We start from the raw sequence: 27,823 nt of genomic DNA on the forward strand, positions 1-27,823 counted from the left end.
GTATGATGATCTCGCAGACAACAGAATTGAGACCCCTGTGGTTGAATCACAACACAATAAAATTAAAAGCATGTTTGAATAAACCAACTCCATTATAAAAACGGGATAAACTAATAGAGTGTCACTGCTACACTAGAAATTGCTCGGAGGAAGAGGACACACAAGCATCTAAAAAGGATCACTGCAAACCCAGTTACACATGAGTTGTTTCTGCAGCCCCAGTGCTGCGCGGGGACCCTGGGCTGGGTTAAGCCTCTGCCAGGGGTTGTCGAGGTCCGAGCCTTCCTGTCCTGCGATCAAACACCGGAGTGTTGAGCAACGGTAAAACATCTGAAATATGTATTGCTCAATTTTACTCTTGCAAGCCCGTGCTCGGGAGTGATGGTTTAACCGTTCTCACAGTATTGTCTAGATGTTAAGAAGTGAATATAAGCATAGCTGAACCTCGTCCCTTTCGCGAAAGTGATGGGGAAAAAAAAAAAAATTACAATAAGCAATGAAGTCGTTATTCTTCCGACGCGTCACCAGAGCTTCCCCCGGCTGCGTTGATCCCCGCCCCCAAATCCCTGTTAATCCCTTCCCAAACCCGGCTCACAAGCACCCTGGTGGCGCGGCAGGGTGCAGGCGCAGCCCCCGAACGCCCCCCGCGGAACGGCTACCACGACAGCCGCGCCGTTCCCCGTAGACCCGGCAGGGAGCAGCAGGGGAGCGCGGGCCGGGCCCTGCACACGCACGTACGCGAACACCCACACCCGCGCAGGGACGCGTGTAGCCGCTGCCGCCGCCCGCGCCGCACCGGCTCCCGCCGCGCTGCCCCTAGCCCGCCAGCGCCTCCCAAGGTCACAGCGCCCCGCGGAACGGCCGGGCGCCCGCAGGTGCGCAATGGAGGCGGAGGCACGGAGGGAGGGACGCACGGCCGCCCCAACGGCGCCGCCCGGCTCCCGGGGGCGCTGCCGGCCGGGCCAGCCACAGCTCCGCGGCCGCGGCGGATCGCGGGTTATAGCGGCCGCTCTCTCCGCCCCCAGCGGAGTCTCCCTCCGCCCCCACCCGCGTTCTCCACCCCTTTCTCCGGCCGCAGAGAAGGGCATGGAGTTGGCGGGAGCCTATAAAAGCCCCTGAGAGCGCGCTGGGGCCACCGCGCTGCGACAGCCTCAGCGGACACCGGCGAGCCGCGCACCATGTCCCACCACTGGGGTTACGGCAGCCAGGACGGTGAGTGACGGTGGGTGCGGGGCTCCGGCCGGCGCCGTGCGGAACATGTGCCGGCGGGTGCCCGGGACGTGCCCGCTGCGCGTCGCACCGAGCCCTTGCCCGGAGCGGGAATGAGCTCGGTGGCGCTTTTATTTTTTTATTTTTTTTCTCTTAACCTTGAGATGCCACCTGCGCCCTCGCAGCGAGCCAGGCGCGCCGCACGACTTGCCTGGAGCATCTTCTGCGTTCCTACCGTCATTCCTTTACTTCAGCGCAAGGAAGAGGGGAGGACGGGGCGCTGCTCCACCAAGACGGGGTGGCCTCTAGAAGGACTACCCGATAAAACCCCAGCCTCCGAGGCTCAGAAACTGCCGGGTCTCTGCCTGGGTCGCAGGTGGGATTTCCCCCCGCTTGTGTTGCCAGTCCCGGCAGCCCGCATAGATGGTACATTTGTTGAGGGCTGAGACTGGTGTTAAAACATCCCGGTTTCTAGAGTGAGGGTTAACATTTCTATACCCCAAGCTTCGTGTCATTTCCCACCGAGCTGCTTTACACTCTCTTGCAGGACCCGCTCACTGGCACGAACACTTCCCCATCGCCAATGGAGAGCGCCAGTCCCCCATTGATATTAGCAGCAAGTCCGCCAAGTACGACTCCTCTCTTAAGCCTCTCAGCTTCAGCTACGATGCCAGCACGGCCAGAACCATCGTCAACAACGGGCACTCCTTCAACGTGGAGTTCGATGATTCTTCTGACAAGTCAGGTGAGACCTTGTCTGCGGGTGCAAGGATGGAGATGGGAGAAACTGCTACTAACTCCATTACTGAAGTCTGTACTGGGGCCATAGGTGTTTTTAAAGACAAAAGAATAACACAGTGTTTTGGCTTCAGTAAGGTCAGGATTTAGCCCTTAGGGTTCAGCATCCCCCATGGCTCCTTTAGATCAGAAGAAAACTGAGCTGCCACGAAAAGAAAACTAAGCCTATCTGGGCAGTTTTGAACTGCCCTGCTCTGAACTTGAGTAAATTGCTTTATTTTTGTTTTAGTCAGAAGCATTTGGATAAGGGCTCAGCTGTGGGGAAAAAAAGGTTATTTGACAAGAACACTTTTAGGCATATATCAGCTAAAACTACAGACCAAATTATTGAAAGAAGAGGCAAAATACATAATAGGAAGACATTGGTTTCAGAATAACAAGGGATTGCAGTTAACAACTTGGAGTAGAAATAGTTTGGAAATAGTTTCTTTGGTTATCAAAATATTATTTCTTATTTCTGAAGCCAGTATGCTCCCAGGTTAATACAGAAACAGGAATGATCAGAAAATACCTCTTTGTTCTGTAATTTAGAAAAGTGTTATTTCTGACATTTCTGGACGCTGGGCTTTCTAGATAAAGATGATACATCTGGCACATTTCTACGAAGTCTGCTAGCAGGTAGTTCCACAGCGTTCATCGTACTGTATGGTGAAATGAGGCACTGAATCCTGCAAACCTTTTACTAATCCTTTCTGAAAGGAATGAAGGGATGGAATCCAAGCCACAATTTCAACAATGGTTTTGTAGATTTGTAGCTGTAGTTTTTCGTGTGTCTGGATTTGCAGAAATCATCACCTTACAACAATGACCGTGCCTCTATTTTTAATTTAGACAGGAAAACCAATCCCATTGTAAGTCACTGTCTTCTCCAGATGCTGCCTGATTTAACTTGCTTGAGCAAGTGCCCTGTTTTTCCTAAGTGTTTTGTTGGCAATGTCGTTTAGAGAATGGTGCTGAAAACAAATCATCCATTCCTACTAAAATTGTTGGGGGTTTTGCAGATAATGTAATGTAACAGTATGACAGACATTCAGTGTTGTACTAAGAAATGGACTTTGCATTTTAATTACAGTCTTTATACTGAACAATACTAAGTGGTCATCTCTAAGTGTTCACAGTCATGTAAATGCACATAGGTATAATTGGTACTGAACATCCACATTAATATTTTTATGGTTATAAAAGGAAAAGTGTTCTGACTGCTTAGTTTTTCTAGAGCACTGAGGAGCTGAATGCATAGGCATTAAGTGTCGTAGGCAATAAGGTAAATTATTCAGAGTACAAAAGAAGGGATTATGTTTTCACCAGATACATAGGAGTCTCTCACTGAGCCCAAAGGAAACAGGTTCAAGTCCTCACAGTATAACAAAACTATTATGTTTTCCTTCTGTGTGTGCGTAAGTTTGGAAAGACTGTAAAGTAGCTTGGATTTGGTAACTTGGGGGTGAAAAATGGCAGGAATAATAATTTAAAGAAAGGTCTGTAGGAAGAATGATTTTTGAGAACTCTGCACAGGACCAGAACATCTGTGACAGGGATCCTCTGACAGGCAGTGACACAGCTTCACAGTGGGAGGGTAGGAGATGCAAGTAGCTCTATAATCAGAAACTGATTATTCTTCAGAAAAAAAAAACATTAAGCAGATATTTCTGAAGCCAGGTAAGTATCATGCTTCCTACTAAAAACTACAGTGCATAGAAGCTACCTGGCAGCACACGAATGGCTTCATTTGTATGCAGTTAACTAGGTAACCTACTTTCCTTACACAAAATAGAGATGTCTTTGACTTGACTCTGCTTGATTCACTCCTAACTATAATGAGTGCACCAAATTCTTGGTTAGACTGTGCAGCATTCACAAGGAGAAACTATAGGAGATATGTGATGTGCTGATATGTTTTACAGAAGATAATGGAACAAAATCCTGTAAATACTTCCCACAAGCTGCAGTGCGTGTTCCTATGAGCTGTCCCACATGCAGTAATGAATTATCTGTGGTAGTAGGCGCAACATGAAGTAATAAGATCATTGTGTGTGATTACTCATGTCTTTAAGATTATTCACAACCAAAGAAGTAGATCCATTAATTAAGAATCTTCAGTCTCATAACTAATGACACTGAAATAAATTGAACAGCCATTCTAGGTATTAATGTCTGGTTGATTCTTGCTTTTTAGGGTATGCAAAATGATTTCTTGCAGTAAAAAAATACAGGTAGTGATAGTATGGTAAAAATAGGTAAGAAAGCTAAAATTCATGTTTGGATAAAACTCTTTGAAAGTAGCTGCTACGTATTTTGTTGATTCAGCAAATAAGTAATGTGAATACTTTTGGTCACAAGTAACAACAAGTAGATATCAGAATAATCAAAATTTTGATGTAAAATGTTCTTCCTGAAATTCCATTATTTTCTCTTGGAAAAGGTTGTCTTTATCTTGTGTCCTTGCAGAATTTGGAATATTTTCTAGACTTATGTGTAGAAACTGAATAGTGAACTTCCTCTTCCAGTTGCTGCTTCGTTTCTCTTCTATTTCAGTTCTTTCAGTTGCTTTCTTAGTTCTCATGTCCACTGTCTTTTAATAATGGTGAAAGTTTAAGTATTTGTAGACATTAATCTTGAAAAATTTTACAATTTAAATAAAAGAAAAAAAATATATTATAAAAGTGTCACTAGGAATGAAACTACAAGTTAATTCAGTCTTGTATGCCAGGATCTGTCTTTGCACATATGAGTGAAGCAAATGGTGCTGATAATCATTAAGTTATAATAATGCACCTTATTTTAAGAGCTAAATAGCAAAAGAATGTATCATTAAGGGTACTTATTTTATCATCTTAAACACTTTATAGGCTGCTGTAAGGCCATGTGTATCGTTTCACTCACTTTGGAAGACAGAAGTAAGCAGGGACTTCTCAGAGCTGTAAAACCACAGGAAGTGACTTTGCTCAAGAAAGCCTCCAGACCCCAAAAGAAGAATTTGTAACATACTTAAAATGTGTTCTCTATGTTAAGTTTCGCAGAAAACTTTTCAGAATTCACCTAAAACCTGAAACTGAAATAGGAAATTCTCACAGCGGTAGGCGTTTTATTTTGCGTTTTCTAATCATGAGTATGATGAACTTATAAAAGGAGGAAGTCAATCAGCAATTAAAGTATTCCATAACGAGAATGTTAAAATGTAGCATTTTAGCTGTGGAATCTGACAGAAGTAGATTGCAGCTGTGGGGTAAGGCTCTAGAGGCATTACTGTATGTGCTGGTAATTTCTGCTGGTGGACAAGTCTCTTAATTATTTCATTTTTCTTTGCTGCTGCTGAGCTAGAGATAGATTTACTTGGGACTCGGTCTTGGATTTTAATACTGACACTTTTGCAGACATTCAGTCATAGTAGAACTTTAAAATTATGAGGAGACCCAAGGAGATGTAACTATGTTGACCTTGTAACTAGCACCGCTTGGGAGACTTTCAGTAATCATAATCAAATATATTACACAATTTTTCCTATAATTGTGTATAAATATTAATGAGGAAGCTTCAATTGTCTTGAATTATGACTCGCTGTAAACAAACCAATTTATTTTCTTTTATTTGTTTTTCAGTGCATTAGCATTGCTTGGTTGGCAGTGAGTTACTCTGAAAGTTGTGCCACTTGCTATTTTCCTACAGTTCTGCTTCAGCAGGTAAACTGAGGAAGAAATGCAGGTCTGCTGTCCTTAAGGCACAACTTTTAATCCAGTCACTGCTACTGGGCTATTCTTAGGTTTCCCAGCTCTGAAGGTGTAATATTACCTATGCCAGAATAATATTACATGTTATCAGTATACAGTCAAGGATCAAAGGTCCATAATACAGTATAGCCTAAGCAATGTGTTGACTCTTCAGAATCGTAAATCAGGGAACTGATTGCTTATAGCTTATGGGGACTGCATTCAGACACGTGCCCACATGTCACAAGTACCTTTGTGCACCGGCTGACTAGAAAGTCAGAGGTCCCAGAGGGTGTGTGATCATCAAGTCATTTCTCTGTGAACCGGGATCACCAGAAGCTGCAAAGCCTATGAGAGCAGGTGAGTGGAGTGTTGCTCTAGTGCTTCCAGGAACTGGAAAGGAAGATGAGAGGGGTGGAGGTCAGTCCCGCATGTTTCAGACCTTTTCTTTACAGAGCCTGAAAGTGCACTTCACTTACATCAGCTTTTTATTTTTTTTAACATGCAACTTCAGAGCAGAAATTTGACATGGATTGTGCATTTTAAGAACCATGGCAGGGTCCTCCTCTTCTTCCAAATTCCTTCTCTAGAGGTGCTTTTAGTGCAAATCAGGAGAAACAAGTCAGCTGTTACCAGCTGGGGACACTTGGAAAAGTTTATTTTTAAGATGCAATGAAGCTGTGTGTCAAATGCCACCAGGACTACTCCTTCCAGTCTGAGTGACTGCTGAGTACTTAGAGGCAATACTCACACCTTGAGTTTGTTCATCCTTCATTAGACGTCAGCATAGTCTGAGCACCATGTCCAATACACAATTTTCAGTACTGTAAGCAGTTATTACTGTAGTAATTAAGCTGTTAATTACTTTTAAGAGAATCTTAATGTTCCAACTCAGTTCTTAAAAAGTTGTTGTCAGCTCATGTAGGGTGAAACGTGAGGACTAAAGGCGCTGTCCTGTGTCCCCGATCAGCCTTCCAACTCACAGACAATCTCCATTTAAGAGACTACATGAGAGATAAATTGCACTGGTCCCAGGGAGCGGGAGGAAAGTCGATAACCTAAATAGCTTCGTCTCCTTAAGCAGGTCAGAGTCTCTCTGGCTGCTACCCAGTCTGGATGAAATAGTTCAACTGGGGTGAATCAGAACCACTGACCCACTGCCGCTACACACGTCTGCAGACCTGCTGCATTTTGGCAGAGGTTTCATTCTGACCTATCTCTGTGGAACATCCCTCTTGCCTTATCAGGCTAACCCTCTGGCAAGGTCAGAGTAGGTTGTGGTATTTTTTTTCGTATATCAATTACGTATTTTTTCCTTCTGGTGAAGCCAGTTACAGATGTCTTCTGCAAGTATGATCCCTACAGTTCAGTGCTTGTGTGCTGCCTTGCTCTCCTGCTTGTCCTGATACAACGTCATGGGAGGAATGTCTGATAGAGATAACATAAAGAAGGAAACATTTCATAAAATGTGATGCTCTGTGCTCTACATTTCACAGAAGTGGCAGCTCACCCTAACTGAACTCCTCAGTCTGTCAGACTGGGAAGCCCATTCTTGCATAAGAACACAAGGCTAATCCCTGAGCATCCTCATAAGAGCCTTTTTTGTGCCATTAATAGTGCATGGTGCTCAAGGCTTTTTTTTCCTCAAGTAATGCTTCGTCTACTTTGTCTCCTCAAGGCCTGCTTGCTATCATTCAGATATCTGTGTGTACATAAAAGCTTACACAACATGAACATTTATGTATATACTGTTTATATATTTATCTGCACACATACCTACAACGTCATATACATGTGCATATCTACTGTAGGCCGATACAAAATCATGGCTTTTTGCCAAAGCAATGTGTGTGCAAGCCAGCTGTCCTCGAAGGTAGATGCTTGAAATGTCCTGCTGCTAGGTGTTTGTTTGGTGGTACTTCAATTAGAACTAAATTTCTGAAGTTTTGAGGTCAGGCCATCCATCGTGCTGTAGTGGACCCATTGTTTCAGCTTCTGGAAGGAGCTTTTGGTGTCAGTGGTTTCCATTTGAAGAACATTTTCTCACTCTGCATTTTCTCAGAGCGATAGAGTAGTATTTTTTCCTACTATGCTAATTTGTATGACAGGATTTCATTCTACCTCATGAAACTACTTTGTAGTTCAGCCATTTTGATTACTTCTTTGACAGGTTTATTGCCTTGATGACATTTATTAGTCATGTGCTCCATATAGAGAGAACATCCCACAGGACCTAACTAAATAACAGCAGTTCCACAGTTTTGCTGTGAAAGTTCACACATGTGGATTCTGTTGCTCCCTGAAAAAAGGTATGAAGTGGGTCACAGTATTTTTTACGAAGCTGTTCTGTTCTACGTGGGAAAGGTAACTACCCAGTGACTTGCCTTTACACACAACTGTGAAGTTGTGTGGCCTCAGTAAACAGCCGGCCCAGATGCAGCAAATTGGCCTTTCATTTCTCTGTGGTTCCAAGTATCCTAAGAAAATGTAATGGAGACAAATCTAGTTCACCTTGTTTATTCAAGAAACCCCACACAGTTCATGTGGTTGTTTGACTTTCCAAATTAGCTCTGGTAATATTTATTTTTACCTAATTTAGAAGATATGAGATCATTTAATATACGGTGCAATACAATTACTGGATGTTACTAGTGTAACTTCTTCAGTGAAGGGTAGAAGTTTGAAAATGGTTACTATTTCTAATCTAAGTAGCTCCAAATTCATCTCACTGTAGCTTTTCAAGTATCTGTAAAATAGAAAAAAAAAGTTTTGTTTTTAAGTTGTCATCTTGGGCTGTTACACATCTATGGAGACCAGGTTACTGGCATAGATTGTGTTGAGAAGGATGAAACTGTAAGAAAATAATGTGGTTTCCAGGTTGGCTTGTGCTGTCTTCACCTTGCATCTGAAGCTGTGCTATATCACAAATGGGAGCACAGCTATGTAGTTGTTTCCAGGATGGTGTGCATGAATACTGATTTCAAAAAGGAAGTGAGCTAATGATGAGGTGCTCAAATGTAGATCAGAATTTTCCCATCCTTCAAAAAATGGGGATGGAAAGGCTGGACTTCTGTCATCAGTGTGGCCTGAATCTGTGCTTGTGTCTCATGGGACAAGGATGGGGAAGTTCCCGGTAGGAAGTTGCTCTGATTCTTGATGAACTTCTACTTTGCAAAAGCTGTTACTGTTTATTCATGGTTTATAAAGCTTGTGCTAGAAAAAAAAAAATAAATGGAGCTCTAACATTTCTACTTTGCCTTTTAAGTTTAATTTTAAATCTTACTTCTTTGTAAGGGCTGAGAACTATTAAAAAAATAACTGCTTAATGTAGGCTAGAACAAGAAGGGCTGTTCTGTAATTAAGCCTGCTGAATTTGTATTCATTTACACTAATCTAATTATTACTTTCTTTGAATGCTCTGCTATGAGTCAAAATAAGCTAGTGCTGGATTTGAGAACCGCAGAATGAGAAAAGTAAGCGAAAACTGCAAAGAGATTTTTTTTTTGTGCATCTTTTGAGTTTTATGAGACTGTAGCAAACTGTGTAGAGAAATAACACTGCGACTGGATTAAAGAAGATTGCATGGTTCTGCTTTTCAGCATGCTTTCCATTGATTAACAATGGCAGACTAACCTGTGCCGTGCTAATGCTTTCTGAGGTTGGGGAATGGTGGAGCCTCAGTCCATTTGTACCTGTGATGAGCAGCAAGTCGATTAGCCAGAGGAACTGAAACTGAAACACTGCAACTCCATTACATTATTTTTAAATTAATCACAATATTGTGTGGATTAAATGATTTTGCATCTGTAAACCAATTACTTCATTTTCAAAAGGGACTAATGCACATTCACAGTCGTCGTTCTGAGAAAAACTATTCTGATTCGTAGTCCTGTGCTTGAAACAATTATGCTTCTTGGCAACTAGCACACAAAAGTAGAATAAGAAACATAAAAGTAGAATATGTTCCTATTTAATCACTTTAAGTAGCCATTCTTCTTTGTGTCACATAGCTTGGCAATAGGTAGGGCAAGTCTTGGTCTCTTGGCTGTTCAGTGTTGGCTACAGTATCGGAAATTAAAGACTGCACTGGAACATATATTCACATTTTTCAAAGAGAAATACATGTTGGGAGGCTTCTAAATATATTTACCAAAGCAGGAACCCCAGGCAAATTAAATTTTTCCACTGTACCCAAATTTTGCATGTGTAAGGCACACCAGTGAAAAAGAATGTATTTCATATATATCTTATTTAATTGTCATGTATTCCGTTTTTTTTAGTCAAATCTTTCTCACCTTATTGTCAAGTATCCATGGCCGTTGTTGTCCGTGCTTGCACAAAAACAGAATTTTCCAAACCTGAACAGACAGTGACCTCTTCCTATCTGCATTTGATGTATATTTTCACATGTGCACGTATTGTGATAGTGTCTAGACTAATTGCAGACTGAGAGGAAAGCATCTTTACTCCACAGAACCATTTTGTTTGTGGCACATACACAGAGCACACTTCCATATATGTTGTATCTGAGGTCAACACTCTTCTGTCACTTTATCGTATATATGTATTTTGAACTCTAAGATATAACTTCAAATTACATTTAAACTATTTTTATTTTTAAATATTAACATCTTAAAGATTTAATTTTGAATTTAAGATCTTAGCAACAGAAAAACAAAACCAAAACCAAAACACACAGACCAGTGTGAAACCTTGCTCTAGTAACTTAGATAAATAGCTCTATTTAGTAGAACTATTTGTTATTGTTCTGTGCTTTATGCTGCACTGACGGAGACATTGTGCTGTGAGCATTTTGCAGTAATAGGGCTTGATCCTGCATATCATAATGGTGGTTGGTCACAGTTTAAGTACAAGGTTAAAACTAATAAGCAGAGTGAAGGAGCTCAGGGGAACTCGCTCCGGTATAATTGAAAGTGCGGCGGGGCACTCCGCTTACCGGAGTCCCATGGCAGCAGTAATGTCAGATGGTGAAGGGCATAAGTAAACACCTCATTTCCAATCCATATTTTTAAAAATCTGCCTCTGTGGGTATTGCCATTCTCACCATCACTTTTTTTAAACTGATTCTTGAGGAGTGAAGGATGGGAGGGACAAGCGATGTGAATTCACATCTCTGCAGTGCCTTGCCCTGTGCCTGGGCACTTGGACTTGCTGCTGCTGGCAGGTGTTTTGCTTTAATTTGGAACCAAAAGCATTTCACTCAGTCCAATCCACCACAGGACTTGCAGGATTAAGGCCTAAATGGATAGAGAGTCTAAAATGAAGGGACAGAGTACATTAGTAAGTGAAAGATGATTTGTCCTTCAGGTGCACTTTGATGGAGTAACTATATTGGGTGTCTTACAAAGCCTGTTGGCCTTTTTTATTTGGTGACAGAAAAGTTACATCCTTAGCTCTGTCCTCATCACCTGTGATATTAGCATGCCTGTTAAATTGCTGATGAGACACTCTCTGTAAAGTCACTTATGTTTTTTACACATTTATTACTGATTTTGGCATATTGCAGCGATGTGCCATTGAGGATGATCTGGAGCAGCATGGCCGCATGCAGAGCAATGAACTGTAACTCATTTGGAAGACTTGAGGTGGATGTTCTCGTTTGAAGTGAGACTCCACAGCAGAGGTTGTGGGAGGTGCTAATGGAGGCTCTTTGCTTTGCAGTGCTGCAAGGAGGAGCACTGGATGGGGTCTACAGGCTGGTGCAGTTTCACATTCACTGGGGATCCTGCGAGGGCCAAGGGTCTGAGCACACCGTGGATGGTGTGAAGTATGATGCAGAGGTAGGTTGTGCTTTACCTTCAGTCTTTTCTGTATAATGAATATATATTTATTTAAAAATAAAGCACAACAAAAACAACAACAACAAAAAAAACACTATGGTAGCAACTTCTCTACACATCTTCGTAGGGCAAGACATTATGTGGGTTACCACATAACATTTTGGTACAATGCCACCCCGGGACCTATTCCCTGCAGTAGCAGAGGTTAGAATTGGAGGACTTTTGTACTGTGGTGGTTTTGTTTGTTTGTTTGTTTTCGGCTACTTTATATCAAAGAAACTACAGAAGTGGAAAAATCCACACATCTATTATCCCTGTGTTTTTTCCTGCTTTCTCGATGACTCATGAGAACGATGAAGAAATAGAATCACGGCACCTTTGTACAGGCACATCCACTTTCCTGGCTTCAATTTTTAACATCAGAGACATTTAGATAAAAAACAGGATAATTTGGGGTCAGACCCTTTAATCTTTTGGTAGCAAAGAAGCAAGGGGAGCTGTGAAGAGGGCAGAGAGCAAAGTGAGACCTTGCAGGCACTACCTGTGATATTCTCAGGACTCCAGATGTCCCTTGGGCCACAGTCTCATTACAGAAATTAAGTGACTTCAGTGCCTTGCATCCATTTCTTTGTCCCCTGTTTGGAAATCTACCTCTGGATGCTGTGACAGACTTTTTTTTAACCCTTTCATAAATGCATGTGGACTGAACAAACCTGTCATTTGGATTGACAGATAAAAGAAATGGCCCCACAAATTCATTCGCTCTGCTGCTTTATCATGAGATAAAGTAGCCTTTGTGTTATCTGAGAAACTTTCCATTGCCTGACATCTCTTCATAGTACCATGATTACTTGCTTGACTTGACTTGCAGATATAAGGAAACGGCCAGATAAACTTCATTTTTTATTTCTGAATTATTTCTAATTAAAGCAACATCCTGTCTAATGTGACCTGGAGATTTATTTATTATTTTTTAAAAGGGTTTCCAGAAAAGGATGGAATGGTTTTTTAAAACTCTCTAGAATGCAGGTTGGATCTGTAGTTAATGCCTCTTCTCCCTAACACTGGACAATTGTCTTTCAGTGTTGATAAGAACTCCAGGATTCATAGCAGTAAAATACTGTATCAAAATCCTGCAGTCTGCATGCAGGAAAAACTCAGGGTGAAGATAACAGGAGCTTCACCAGACTAAAAGCAGAATGATACAGCCACAGTTTGCATTTAAAACTCATCTGGGAATAAGAGTGAGAAGCAAAATAAAATGCATGACAGAAAACTCTTTGCATAAATAAAACTTGAAAGTAGATGAATGATTCAACAAATTCTTAACTGTACACAAAAGTTTTTAAATCTCAGCAGTAAAACAACATCTGCTCTTAATGTTTAATAAATTACTTCCCTGCATCCTCATTTGTAAGATATTATGGATGGAATATCATCTTCATAGTGCTGCTTCATTTCTTGCTCCTAGCTCCATATTGTTCACTGGAATGTAAAATATGGTAAATTTGCTGAAGCTGTGAAGCATCCTGATGGTTTGGCTGTGGTGGGCATCTTCATGAAGGTTAGTTAAACTTTCTCTTTTGTATTATTTGGATGAGTCCAGGATGTTCATTGTGTTGCAGGAGGACCTAAGGGCCTAAAATATAGAATAAGGCAGCATTACGCTATACTGCATAAACCTATAGCAGGCCAGCTGGTGCTACAAATTCTTGACTTTCTCTAAAAATTGTGCACCAGCAATGGAGTATGGCTGCCATCCATCACTGTGGTGGCCCTGGAGCAGCACTTGCCTTCATCACGATGATGGCGCTGCCATAGCTCTTGCCAATGAAAGGTGATGCACGTAACTGGCAAAGTTATGTGTGTGTGAATCAGCAGTAGAACCAGCCTAAATAACACCTATTTTCCCTTTTCTGTCATTGTTAAATGTCCAGAGCATTTTGTCTTAGTGGAATTGTCTTCACAGATGGTTGGAGAAGGTGATTGTGCCCCAGCAGTCTGGACTCTGTCCTGGCCTCACTGTATTTTATTAGGAGGGTGACTTCCATGAAAAAAAGAACAGCTCAAGTCTAAAAATAAATCCACATATCAAAAATGAAAATATCTTCATTCTGTCCAGTGTCCTTGGCTGACCCATTTGTGCTGATTGTCTACTGGCATGATTCTACAGAGACAATTCCAGTTGCTTTTGCTGTAATATTCCTGTTATGTAATGAAACGGTGCAGGGAAAATGTGTTGTAAAATGTTTCCTTGAGAGCTGTATCAGAAAACTAAACATATCATGAGAGTGCATGGTTATTTTCTTTTCATATGGTTTGTATTACAGGTAGGAAATGCCAAGCCTGAAATACAGAAAGTTGTGGATGCTCTGAACTCCATTCAAACCAAGGTAATATTTGCTGTCTCTATTGATTGACACCAATCCCAACTGTGCTGTTGTCTTCTCCAGAATGTGGATTATTTACTTCTTCTCAGTCTGCTACATGTACAGAAGTAAAACAAATCATCCTGCTGTTAGCATTAATGCTCCTGTAATCTTAAATGCAGAAGAGATTGAAATGAAGTTGCAGTACAGGGCAGGGAATACCAGGAATGGTGATAATTTCTGTGACTATGTTTCTCTGTCTTGTAACTGCATTTAAACCTATAGGGTAGGACTCAGTGTTTGAATCTAAACTGTTCTGATAGGTGCCCTTTTTGGTCAGTGGTGACAGATGCAGAATGCACTTCCCCTCATCTCAGTGTCTGTGGGATAAATTTCATTTCTCCTCTTGGCTATTTCTAGACATAGTCCAGATAAATTTGATCGGGAGATATAACTCTTAGGAAAAAAAAATGCCTTTCTGTAATTTAAACATCGTGAAGTGTGTATGTGGTCTTAATGAGCTGAGTAATGAGAAATGAACAGTACTTCCTGAGTAATTAGGTACCTTCATAGTGGGTAAAGGACTGTTCCAATGAGAAATGTGGGCAGGAAAAATAAGAGATGACAGTGTAGTTTTATTTTTTATCAGGCTTCCTTTGAGGTGAAATGGATGTTGCCATTTACTGCAATGGACTCTCAAACAGATCTCCCAGGTTCTCTATTTTGGTGTACATGGCATCTGAAAAATTGTTCCTTCAAGTGGGGTCAAATTGTATCTCTAGGAGCAAGGAGCATAAATTCAATATTTGAAATGATAAACAGTGTCTTCAAAGTCTTGAGACGTAAGAAATATGTTACTGAAAGTCTTTAACCTGAGGGTGCTGTAGCAGACACTCAACACTACATACCAAACTAAATTTCTGCCTTGCTCCAAACATGAAGTTTCCCATAGAAGTTTTTATTACTGCAAGTCCATCATGTGTATGTGATCTCTCCCCTGACGTTAGCCCACCTGCTCTCTTTATTGTAGGGGAAGCAAGCTTCCTTCACAAACTTTGACCCCACTGGACTGCTTCCTGCATGCAGAGACTACTGGACATACCCTGGCTCACTGACCACCCCACCACTGCTTGAATGTGTCGTCTGGCATGTTCTGAAGGAACCCATCACTGTCAGTCCGGAGCAGGTAGGTCTCCAATGGATGGTGCTAGCAGATGTGTTCCAGGGTCATATTGATTTCTGTGGTTCAGCCCTCCTGCTGAGCCATGGAATGTCTGTTTCTGTTACTGCACAGCTGTGCAGGGCAGTATGTCCTGCATATTATGTCAAAAATATATATCTGAAGTGGTTATGGTTTTCTGGTAGGATTCTACTTCTATGCATGGAAGTAGAACTTGCTGTAAATCCTAAGGCTGTCCTGCATTTGTGGACACAGTCCCGGGAAAATTTGGGGAGGTTTAAAAATTTAATCAGGCTTTCCAGATAACATGGTTAGAGCTGCCATATAGTAAAACTGTGGGAAATTCGTAGCACCCTTGAAAGGACCATTTGCACATGAAGGGTTTGCCTGACATGTATTGTGAGCATCAGCACGTTTGCTGTACGTGGACACATCACTTATCTGGGTGTACTTGCCCTGAAAATACTGGGTTTACCAAGCATCTGAAGAACATCTATTCTGCATCCACAGTCACACAATGTAGACCTGTAGTTGGTTTGTTGATCTTCCAGCATTTATAGGACACAGAGCTCATTTTACAAGTCCTGTTCAGCCCAGAACAGACTGGGAAGTCCCACGCAGAATTGTGACAATCCTAACAAAACTGCCTTGTTTGGAAGAGAGAAAACTTGCAAATTCCAGAAGTCTGCTGCCTGTAAAAATGCTTTATTCTGCTGAGCAGCTTGAGGAGGACAGAGCCTTCCTAGCAGAAAGGCAATTGTGCAGATTAAATCACTCCTGGCCCTAGCTTTCCACACCATCCATTAATGAAATTGCATAGAGGCAAGATTCTATCCTCGAGTTCCCATCTGTGCGCTTGGGAGATAAAAATAGAATCTAGAGCCTATAAATATAAACTAACCCTGAAGAGCTTTAGTTTACCCTTCAAACTCTTAAATCCCTTTTGTCAATGGTAGATGTGCTAACAATATACACATAATTCTGGGGGTTTTATTCAGCTGATGTGAAAAAAGTGCAACTGAGCTGTAATAGGACTTAACGTAATAAAAGATAGAATAAATGACAAGGAAGAACTATTGGTAATAATAATTAAAGTGGTGATTACCATTAATGAACTGCAAGGGAGCATGGAAGTTGACGCTGTACTTGTTCTAAACTGCTGGTATTGCTGTTGATAGTCCAAGGTTTGCAAATATGGTTTTATTATAGGGCAGGAGCACATTCACCAAAATAGAGTTGTTTTTCCTACTACACCTACATTAACCACCTACAAGTGGTAAAAGACACCACTTGTTTCTCCCACACCCAACCCTCCATATTACCGTCAACATTTCAAAAATGGATTTGGGATCAAAACAGCGTGTGTGGCAGCTTGCCTTTTCATTCCAGACCTGATCAAACAAGAAAACACAAAGCAGAATACTGACACTGGGTTTAAGTTGAACTGGTTTTCCAAAGATAGATAAAAGCTGGATATTCCAACAGGGTGTAGTGAGCCTGTTGTTGTTTGCTGTAGTGACACAGCAGTTCCTGGCAGAGGTTGAGCTCTGAACTTTGTTCTGGTCAGTCCTGAAGGTGAAATCTTCTCCTGGGCTGGTCAGTGCTGGGGGCTTTCCTCCTCACATGAGGGGATGCCTGGCCTGCAGCCTGACTCATGAAATCTTGTATCCCACCTACATATTTCTGTCAGCAGTTCCATCTGTCTTTGTGAGATCATATTTGGGGTGGCTTATTATTTTGGCACAGTCTTTTTATTAGTTTTGCAGATGCCCACTTAAGACATAAGAGCTTTTATTACGTCAGGCTGTACAAACACTGATTTTTGGTTCAGGAACAAGCTCTAGAAGCTTGCAGGGTGCTACTATTGATGTGTAACAGTTTTCCCACTCACAGCATTTGAAAATCAAGATATCTTGAATGAATTTGTCTGCTTTAATTTGACCAAGGGTAAGGTCTTTTTTCTTTTTTTTTTTTTTTTAAATGTATCAACCGGACACAAAAAATGCTACTTTATAAAGAGCCAAACCAGTACAACTTGCAAAGGATTCTGAAGGGGTTTCAATTCAGATCCAGATCAAGGACAAACAGCTCTTTGTGCACGGGGTTCAGAAAGTGTGTGCCTATGTCTTTGTACTTTCTTAGTTCTTCTTGCTGGGATATTTTGTGGGCAGGAGAGCCTGTGTCAGGAAATGATGTGTATGAAATGCAGAGACACATGGGTGGATGGTGATACCATCTCAAGACCGTTCATTAGTGTGGGTGAAACTTTTGAGCGGGACCTGTGGCTGAGGCCCAAGGTGTATACCTCCGGTAGTCCTGCTGAAACAAGAGCAGGCATTTGAGGATGTTTGTGCCTTTTTCCACAGATGTGCAAACTCCGTGGCCTTTGCTTCAGTGCTGAGAATGAGCCCGTGTGCCATATGGTTGACAACTGGCGTCCATGTCAGCCCTTGAAGAGCAGAGAAGTCAGAGCTTCCTTCCAGTAACCTCAGCGCCGAGGCCATTAGAAGTTGCTGTGTTTGTGAGGAGCCCCTTTTGCTAAGCACAAATCAAACCTTTGCCTCGTGTGCCCTGGCAACATCTTGTTTCCCAGATTTGTTCTTTGTTTCTTTCACTTTGCATCTAAAAAGCCAGCTAATTAAATGTGAAAGGCTCTTGGCCAAATAGGAAAGGGTTCTTAAGGTGTGGGGTTGGGGGAGGTATTGAGGGGTGGCTGTGTGCTTTTTGGTGACTATTACTGTGACTGACACTTGGGTATAACATGTCAAACAGCATGTTGGCTACTTGGGAGCGGATGTGAATAGTGAAATAAGCCATTTTAAGAAACCTCATCTGTTGGTGTGATAGTACACATAACTAACAATAACTTGAAGCTTTGTGAAAAGCACAGGAATACAGAATCTAGATATGCTTTAGGAAAAAAAAAGTATTTTTAGAAAGTAAAGCAAAATGAATATTGAGAATTAGAGTTCTTAGATTTTAAGAAACTGACATGTAAATATTTTTGAGACCGTTTTACATTTTTACCCATGTTATCAACAACCTTGACTATGTCTTAATAGTAGTATTGGATTTTTTTAATTAAAAATGTTCTAAGTTAAGTATTATCTCTAAAAGTTGTTATTACCATAGGAATAATACAAAATATCTTTTCAATGAAATAATATATGCTCTAATTTAAACAGGAAAATAATATTGTATTTTAGATAACTTCTCTAATAAATCTATACTTATATTTTTGCTTCCATGCTGTTATTTTACCTCAGGAAAGGAGTCACTAATCTGTTTGCATTGTTGCATATTAAACATAATTACTAAACATATAGTGTATTGGGAATTGGTTTCAATGACACTGAAGATGAATGCAAACTATATGGATATGTTAGGAAATTTTCTCTCAGTAGCTCTCTGATAGACAGCAGAAAGAAGTGTTAGTTTTCAGCAATCACTACAAATTATCATCAAAGCTGACTGCCTCAGAAAAGATCAGCTCACGAGAATTTTGAACAAAATCATACTGAAGAAAGGGCTTTTCCAAAGCAGTTTCTTGAACATTGTGCTTATGTGACAGCCCCAAAGCAAGGTGCCTCATCTTTATGCAGAACCTCTATTCAATCAGTTTCTCCAACTAGACCAAACCTTTCAAGGCTGTGTCCCCAGCATTTGGGTTTTAGCCTCACAGTATCATATCATATATGAATGCTTGAAGTGCAAGATGTATTTCAACAGGAATATTGCTGAGCAGACAACTTCAAATAACTTCTGTTGCTGGATCCTTACTAGCTGATTTCTTGTGTTTTCATGAACACATATGCACTAAACATAAATCTCGTTTAAATCCACAAGATCCAAACAATGCCACGGGGCTACCTTCCTTCTCAGGCTCCTGGCTGCTGTGAGAAAAGCCATCTTAAAATCTCATCTCATTGGATTCTGGTCCTAGTTTTTAAGGCAATTTATTACAAGCTTCCTACTCCATCAGGCATCACTCTAATTTATAAGATATCAGTTGGGAAGCTGGGATCTTGAAATGTGAGAGATGGGAATGAGGCTTTCTCAGAGTGCATACATTTTCAGAAAACTTTGTCTGAAAAGCTGCCCCATTTAAAACACCTCCCCCATACAAAACAAAAACACCAGTCCCCAAAAGCAGAACAGAAAAATGAAGTGTTCCTTTGCCACGGGTCACTGAATGGAGCCGTAAAGGTACTTGTCTCTTCCTGCAGCTGTGCTGACTAATTCGGGTTCTTCATGTTGAGTGGTTTGAATACTTCTCTGACCCACAGGCCTGAGTGCTAACATAAGTGTCCCCTAAACAATCCAAGGGTGGTTATACCTCTAAAATTAGAGTTATATAATGGATCCAATATGATGTGGCTTAAAGCTGTTGAAGCAAACCGAGAGGGAACGCTTTACAGAATCACAGGATGGCTGCTGAGGTTGGAAGGACTCTGGAAATCATGTGGTCCAACCCTTCTGCTCCAGCAGGGCCACCTAGAGCAGGTTGCATGTCAGTATCTCCAAGGATGGACCCACTTACATGACCCACTTATTTCAGCAGACAGCATCCTTTTGTGCTTGTTAAGCAGTCACACTCAGCTCTTTCTGGCACGTATGCCAGAACTTGTTCTCAAAGGTGGCAACCCTACTCTTTGCACAATGATTACATGTTATGGCAGTCCTAAAATTAAAATATAAACCATGAGAGCCCCAGATTTTTGAATTTTAAACCCATATCTTGACAACTATGATACCTGGACTACTAGGTAATAAGACTTTTTGAGAAATAGTAATCTTGTTGGTACCTGTACAGCTTAAATAGTATGCAGGTTGGTGTGCGACAGAGAATGTGAACTTCTGCTTAATGACTAGGATAAAAACCTGGAAACCCCTGTGAAGTTCCAGCCACCGCTGCAATAAAAAGTTCCATATCTCATACTCCATCGCACTTCAAGGTTGCTCCATAAACAGGAAGTAACAGCAAAGACAACCAACATCAGCTGTATATTTATCATCTTGTTTGCAGGAGCCTGTTTACCTGGAATGTTGCCAGTGTCATATGTTTGCCTTTGCAGAATATGAAGTACTTTAGTTTTCAGCCAGACAGTGCAAGCTGGTGTTCCCATGTCATACACATGGTGTAAAGGAAGAGCCTGCTGTGTGTCTTACCTGTGTGGTCTACCAGGGAACACTGATCTTCATTTTCCATGTTCTTTTCTTTCTTTTAAAGTGGACAATTTTTGAGGACCACCCCCAAATAAAAATCCTCATAAAACCCATTCTCCAGCATAAAATCGTCCATGGGCTTATCACAAAATAACACTCTGCAGTTAGACTGTTGTGCAGTGGATAGCCTTTTCAAGGAAGACATATATATTAAGGCCAACCCAGAAATGAAGAAAACAATTTCCCTGGCATTCATGATCGATTTTCTTAATGATGAGTTCCATAAATGTGAACAGAACCATCCAGTTCTTCTTCCTGACCTCTATTCTCCTTCACTATTTGCTTGTAGGAAGAGGTTATAATTAGGTGCTGTGTTCTGCAGCACGCTTAACACCCATTATAACATCACACTCAGACTTGTTTCAGCTGGAAAACTGTTTGTGAATTCATAATGAAAAAAAAAGAGACCACTTTGGTCATGGAACAGAAGATGCTCCACTGCAGGTAATTGTGTTACTACTGTCAAGTAGGAAGCTCTGATTAAAGGGAAATTTATTTAGCAGGAAAAAAGAAAAGAAAGAAGGCTAGTGTGTTAATCCTAAGTCATTGTAAGATGCTCAGCCAACACTTTGATGGGGGAAAGAGAGAAACACGTTCACTTGCAAACTGTTCATTTTGCACAGTTTGTGATCTTGTCTCGCACTTGCCTGCCAACTCCATGTGTTAGAACATTTTATGATTTCTCCACTGCTAAGGGTTGGATGTGGCCTAGATTGACATGGGCGGGTAGACTATGATTAGAGATGTTCCCTCAGAGATTAGATAATAATGCCCTGCATGGAGTCAGCAATATTTATAGAAGTCCAGATAGTTTGTAGAAGAGTATCGCTCATTAAATAACAGCTTTAGGATTTTATAGCTCTTCAAAGAAAAGCCCTGCAAGCAACAGCTGTGTCAAATCTAATATCGTAGAAACAAGCAGTGATCAAAGTGCAGGTAGGGGCTTTATTGAAACATCAGCCACTTCCTCGTCCAGACCACAGCATCTCAGACAGTCATGTAGCACCTGGTGACAGTTGCTTACACTGAGTGTTTGATATATTTTAAGTCTATCTGGCAACTGGACACTCCACTGCTGTCCCCTTCCTCTTTCAGTATGACAGTAAAGGGCTGTGCTGCCTCCGTGCCATCAGTGGTCCGCTCAAGCCGTGAGAGTGAGACTGCCCAGCCAACAACTAGGTAAAGGAACAAGTGCAATGGGCGTGTGTTTGAAGCCACCATGGCCCCATACCAAACAGTGAGAGGTACAATGACAAAAAATTTCAGGGATCCCTGACTAATTTTAGACCACAAGTTTCACTATTCTTTTATCCAAGCCACAAACCAAAGCCATTTCAGGTGTGTCCCCATCCCAGTGAGGATTACAGTGTAGTGATTCCCCAAGCTCTCATGTTCATCCAACATCAAGCTCTTCAGGATGCTTGCTTTAGTTCAGAGCTCAAAGGGACGCAGCTGTGTTGCCAGAGCTGATGGACCCAAATTCTCAGCAGGACTCAGTGGTAACATGGTGTAGCCGTGTTTCTCCTGATCCCAGAATAGAGTCAGTTTTGAATAGTGAGGATGCCAATACACTGCAGCATATTAAACAAGACAAAGATATCCTCAGGACATTTTGAAAAAGGTAATATATAAGCCCTGATTTTATGATCCTGTGTAGTATGAGGCAGTCTATATACATATGACAAGAGGTACTCACTGCTCTTTTGAACTCACACCCTGAAACATAGCAGAAATGCATTGAGACAATATGCAACGAACATGTGATTAGAGCAGACAGTTGGATATCAACTACATATTTTTCTTGAGGGGTGGGTTTTAAGGAGTCCCATAACATCATTCAGTATTCAAGGACCTGGAAAATTTGCTGCAAAGTACTAGAATAGAACAGATGATTTCATTTGGAGGGGACCTATAATGATAATCTACTCCAACTGCCTGACCAAGTTAAAGCATGTTGTTAAGGGCATTGTCCAAATGCCTCTTAAATACTGACAGGCTTGGGGCATCAACCATCTCTCTAAGAAGCCTTTTCCAGAGTTTAACAAGCCTCTCAGTAAATAAATAATTCCTAATGCCCTAATGCCTCCCCTGGTGCAGCTTTGAACTATTCCCACATGTTCTATCACTGAATCCCAGGGAGAAGAGATAAGCACCTCCCTCTCCACGTCCCTCCCTCAGAAAGCTGTAGAAAGCCGTGAGTTTGCCAGTCAATCTCCTTTTCTCCATACTAGACAAGCCCAAAGTTCTTAGCTGTTCCTCACAGGACATTCCTTCCAGCCCAATCACCAGCCTTGCTGGCTGCTTCTGTCTGGGGACCCCCAAGATCAATCAGGGAAAAAGTCTATGTGGCACTTAGGTGCCTTGGACCAGCGATACCACAGGCAGAAAGCTTTCTCTGTCTGCAGTGCTGCACAAAGGCTGTCTCTCAGAGGTACAACAGACATGCCAAGGCTGACAGGTTTCACAGAAAGAAGAGCTAGGTTCTCCTTCTGAATGCTGATCTCCAAAGGTCAAGTCCAAAGGTTCAGCTCAGTCCAGCATGTTGGGAGGACTCCACCTCTAGGGTTCACCAGTGTAAGAAGTGGAACCAAAACCAGTAAGAATCATCTTTGCTGATCAAGTGCCACCCCATACATAGAGGAACCAAGCAGGCTAGGTTAAGGACTCATGAGACCTTCTCTCCCACTCTGCTCCACAGCTGTGTCTGCTCCAGTGCCCCTAAGCAGGGAAGGACAGTGGAACTGGAGTGTCCTTTCCAAAAAAAAAGGAGGAAAGATAACCAATCATCTTGGTTTTGCAAAACTCCATAGCAGTAGGGTACTTTTTTGGAGTTACTCAAAGGTCAGGGAAGACTTTGCCTAAATTCCTCTTCAACCACCTGACTTGAACTTGACACCAGAAGAAGAACATGAGACTATTTAATAAGATGATACTCATATCAGGTGATGCAGGAGATTATAATTTGGATGATGCGTCACTTAATCATGTTATTGATTTTATTTTTTTCCAAAAGTCACTGTAAATACTCTAATTACATTATTTTAAAATGAGAGTCTTCAATAATCTATTCCTTGAATCAAAAGGCCTCTAGATACTTGCACTGAACATGTCTTTTGATTGTTCTAGTAATTAATAACCGTGCCCCAAGAAAGAAGATAGAAGTATTAAAGAACACAAGAGCGGCATTTTGGAAAAAAAAAAAAAAAGAAGATAAAAACAAGTCTTGAAAAAAATACCATCATCACTCAGAATATGTTCCTGGGAGACTTTTGAGTGGACAGCATTTTGCAGATCATCTTAAAAGAGGATGGTAAACATAATTTCCTCCTACTCTCTGCAGAAGTGCATCACACTCTCTTTTTCACTAGTAATGGAAATCATATCCAGATGGCATTTGGAAATGGAAGTATTTTAAATTATTTTAGAGACATAAACAAGCAGTCAATGAATGATAAAGCCAACAGGAAAAAAAATGCAGTAATCCCAGCATGAGTAAAATGCCCCTGCTGAGACTTCTTAAATACCATGTTCTGCTCTGTGTTTCTCCCTCTGGAGAAGAACTCATCACATCATCAAGGGTGTGGGAGAAGCAATATAAAAAATCAGGGCCTGATCATGAAAACTCTAATGTGACTAGTCACCGACATGAGTAATCCCATCAACTAATGGAAGTTCAATTGTCCTGCCACACTCCCTGTGCAGGAAAGGCCATTTTCCTTCCATGATGAGTGGAGTTAGGAGGCTGAATACCTGAAAGGTCAACTGTCCTTTTCCTTCAGATTTCAGTTTAGGAATTAATCCTGAGGAATATTGGGAAGAGGATAAGATGGAGGAATCACCTGTCATGAAGATGGCTAGGGGAAACGCTCTTCATTTCTCCTTCAGCTTCACAGAGGTTCCCCAAAGACGTGAATGTGAAACAAGGACTGTGCTACTCTCATTAGCATGGCACATGCGTGGAGGGCTATTTTCAGGCCTTGTACTCCAGGTGCCAGTTTTGAGTTTACAGCCACTGTAGTGGCTAAAGGTTGAGAAAACCATGAACTCCTGCTTTCCAAGGCTGCCAGAGTGCCCTATAGAATCAATAGAGAGGTTGCCAATGAAATGAAGCATAAGACATGGTCTCTGCATCGTCTCAGCCTCCATACTAAGACCTTGACTTTCCAAGTGTCTTACAAGCTCATAGACTCGCAGGTAGTGGGGTAAATGTAGCTTTGCAGAAATCTCTTTCTCCCTTTGTCACCCCAGAGATGGCTTCTGTCCAAACGGGAGTGAGCTGGCTGGTGGGACTGTTCATGGGAAAGAAAGCTGACCACGCTCTTAAGTGATTTGTGGGATCCAGCTCTTAGTTTCTGTTAAGTTCTATTTCCATCTAGTTATCTAATCCTTGCAAAGTCCCCAGGTAAAAGGAAATGTCAGATCATTCCCACATGAAAATCCATTCTTATTTCTCAGAGGATTGTGCAAGCATTGAGCAGCTAACTAGGTTAAAGGAAGAGAGGGGACTGTGAAATATCTTTGCCTTCCAGAAAGAAAAATAGCAAACAGGAAAAAGTCTAAGCTTGTGGAAAATCGTGTTTATATTCATTCTGAGGAATAACTATGTCAGTGTAATAATGATCTGATCTGTCATGCAACCACCATACTGTGTTTAATAAAGTTATATGATAATAACAAAATATAGGAACAATGTTTTATTAAACTCTGGGCCTCATATCTAACCACTGCAATATGTCTGGCTGCATTATAAATGTCAACCCCAATTCAGGAGAAGGAAAAGCTTTTCTTCCTTCAATGTATTGTGCTTTCAGTAATATAAACTTTTGAAAAAGTGTTTATTTTTGTCATTCTGAGACCATTTGTCTTAGAGAGGATATGAAATAGAAAACCAATATACTGATTATCACCCAGAACAAATAATCCACCTCAAGCCAAAAAAAATATTTTGTATTTGGCTAGTAGTTGCTTTTTCTTTGTCTTCAACCCTTTGCACTTAGATCAAAACTGTATCTTTTGAAGTGTTCACTACTAATAATATGGAAAAACTGGGTCATATGTCTGCTCTAGCAAAAAAATACTGTGCACTTCAGACACCATACATTTGCTTGTGGTTGCTTGCAGGAACTAGACATTCCCACTAGGGATGGAAAAAATCTTTATTAAAAGATGTTTCAAGGACTCAAAGCTAATTGCCCAAGAGGGATAGGGAGCCAAGTAAAAAGCAGTTCTGTCATCAGCAGACATCACTCCTCATCATTGCGTTCCCAGGGACTGAAGAGCTAATGACACCAGACTCTTAGGAAATTCACATCCTGCAAGCTTGATTAGGTAAGACAGCAAGTCTAATCTGCATTTAATGAATGATTCAGGAATAACTTTTAGAGCCTAACTTTAAGGTAGCAGAGCATTAACAGAAATAGGTACATGCTGTATGCACATCTTGTGACCCAGCTAATTATGGGGATCCGAAAAACTTATACTTCCAGACAGTTTCAAAATCTGTTCTCTGCTTGTTCTGACAGCTAAGAAAATCTAGAACTTTGTTAAAACTTATGCTACTGTGTAAGCAGAGGCTAGAAATAGTGAGAGAAAAAGGAAAACTGGCTAAACCTGTTATTTCTGCAGTGTAGTACAGACAGACAGATGTTAGGGCCTGATGGAGCCCCAGTGTTATTAGTGTGTATTCACAGCGATGTCTGCTAATGAATAAGAGGATTTGGACCGACATTGTTCTGAACACCCCAAGTAGAGATTGCTAAAGATATACAAGTAAATGCAAAGAAAGAAAATGGATCAAATACAAAGAGAAGATTAGGATATTTTCACTGTTTTTAATCTCAATGGTATTTTCCCTTAAGATAGGGAAAAATAACAATATCCTTTTAAGAGGTGGTTCTTAGATGTATTATTTTTCAACTAAAAATAATTTGTCAATGTTGGCAGCACTGCAAAATGTCATGAAGGGAAAACTGTATTGACATGTGCAACCTACAGTGGTGCCATCAAAGTATCGGTCCTTCCTGGAGTCTGAAAACCCTCCAGCACCTTCCTTTTAATTTAGCAGGAAGAAAATGCTGAGGCATATTTAAAAATGACTACATGTCAAGATGCCAGTAAGGAAGTGACATGTTCAAGAAACAGGTATTTTTTTCAGTCCTTCATCCCTCTGTCACTGAAATTCAAACCCAGAATTCATTCAGCAGCTACCACCAACATTTTCCTCCCTGCCCCTTGTTTCAAGTCTCATACAACCTCCACTGTCCCCTCATCCTCAGAACTCCAGTACAGTGATCTCGACCTACCACACACTGTCAGTATAGATTTCCATCTCGTGTTCCCCCATCTCGAAAATACAGACCTTGGGACAACCAGGGCACTGTAAAACAACAGCCACACTCTTTGTGACAAGAAAATACTAACTGCAAAAGCAATATAGAGGCAGCCTGCAGCAGAGCAGCCAAGGGACAGCTTGCTCCTTTGTCGTGGTTAGCAGATTATGATTCTCCTGTCTCTTTTGCTGTGTCTCCTTGCTTTCCTGTCCAGCAGAGTTTCTTTAATGCTCTGGACAGCAGTATAGATAAAATCAAAACATTTGGAATAGCTGTTACCTGCATTTTACAATGGAAGAGATAAAAGCAAACACATAAATACAAGTGATCTCCAGAGTCATAGTCTGTACAATCAGAAATAAAACCCAAGGCTCATACATTAACTATGAGACTATTCTTGCTTCCCAGCAGTCAGAAATGAGCTACTGATTGCAGGAGCAAGAGAGATGTGCCTGTGAGAATGAGGGCTCTTGGCCCTTTGAAGCATTCATGGGAATCTGGGTTAGACCCAGACAAAAGCATCACTGCTTGTTCAGCCCTTGCTCAAACTGTCAGCTTTGCACCATGGAGCTTTTCCCCTGCATAGTGCTGTATATGCCACCAGCCTTGGAAGACTATGACTCAAGATCTCTGCAGACTTACAAGGTTGAAAATATCCTCAACAGCTTCAGCTCTTGCAAGGCATTTTAGGACGTAAGAGAAACCTGCAGCAGCAAGCCCAGTCTGAATATGCAGAACTGAGAAAAGTGGCACACTGTGCAGTATTTCTATTATAAATCCTCTGTTCCAAGGGATTGGAATGCAACTGTAATTAATCACTGCAGGATGGAGCTAAGCAAGAGAACATTCTAGACACATACATATTAGTTTTCTTTCAGCAAATCTGAAAATATTGCATGTGTATGTGAAACACTGGGCAGATCACTCCAGGACCTTCAGATTATTTAATCTTCCATGTTAATAAAAATAGATTTAACAGCAGAAACTGGTATACAACTGGGATTTGTAGCAATGGAATTTCAGTAAATAAAAATGCTACGACCAAATTAGAGGCTGTCTACCTCTGTTCCCATGTCTCAATCAATGGTCCTTTATTTAGCCCTCCCCCAGTCATAAATTCTGCAAGGGTTTTTTCACACAAAATCTAGGCTTTTTCTCATGACTGTAAACTACATCAGGGCCACAGAATTCATTGAGAGAGAGC

The 27,823-nt window shown here is 41.3% G+C and overlaps 1 protein-coding gene across 2 annotated transcripts; it reads left to right on the plus strand.

The window, feature by feature from the left end:
* The first annotated feature begins 950 nt into the window (after positions 1–950).
* Positions 951–18,299, plus strand: LOC102091786 (carbonic anhydrase 2). 2 transcript variants are annotated; one of them, XM_065053908.1, is made up of 7 exons: positions 951–1,212; positions 1,757–1,954; positions 11,397–11,515; positions 12,987–13,079; positions 13,846–13,908; positions 14,915–15,070; positions 17,431–18,299. In XM_065053908.1, exons 1-7 carry the CDS (start codon positions 1,179–1,181, stop codon positions 17,548–17,550), a joined length of 783 nt encoding a protein of 260 aa, XP_064909980.1. In that variant the 5' UTR covers positions 951–1,178; the 3' UTR covers positions 17,551–18,299. The 2 variants fall into 2 exon arrangements, with proteins under 2 accessions (XP_064909980.1, XP_013225995.1); XM_013370541.3 differs by lacking the exons at positions 951–1,212; positions 1,757–1,954 and adding an exon at positions 4,933–9,187.
* Positions 18,300–27,823: the final 9,524 nt, after the last annotated feature.

Source organism: Columba livia, chromosome 2 (assembly GCF_036013475.1).
Source record: "Columba livia isolate bColLiv1 breed racing homer chromosome 2, bColLiv1.pat.W.v2, whole genome shotgun sequence".
NCBI classification, from domain to species: Eukaryota; Metazoa; Chordata; class Aves; order Columbiformes; family Columbidae; genus Columba; species Columba livia.

Excerpts from the sequence above, each read along its gene's own strand:
- LOC102091786 (XM_065053908.1), top strand. The coding sequence starts at position 1,179 with ATGTCCCACCACTGGGGTTACGGCAGCCAGGACG. Across the intron at positions 1,213-1,756 it reads GGGTTACGGCAGCCAGGACG|GACCCGCTCACTGGCACGAA; the intron begins GTGAGTGACGGT and ends ACTCTCTTGCAG. Across the intron at positions 13,080-13,845 it reads TGGTGGGCATCTTCATGAAG|GTAGGAAATGCCAAGCCTGA; the intron begins GTTAGTTAAACT and ends TTTGTATTACAG.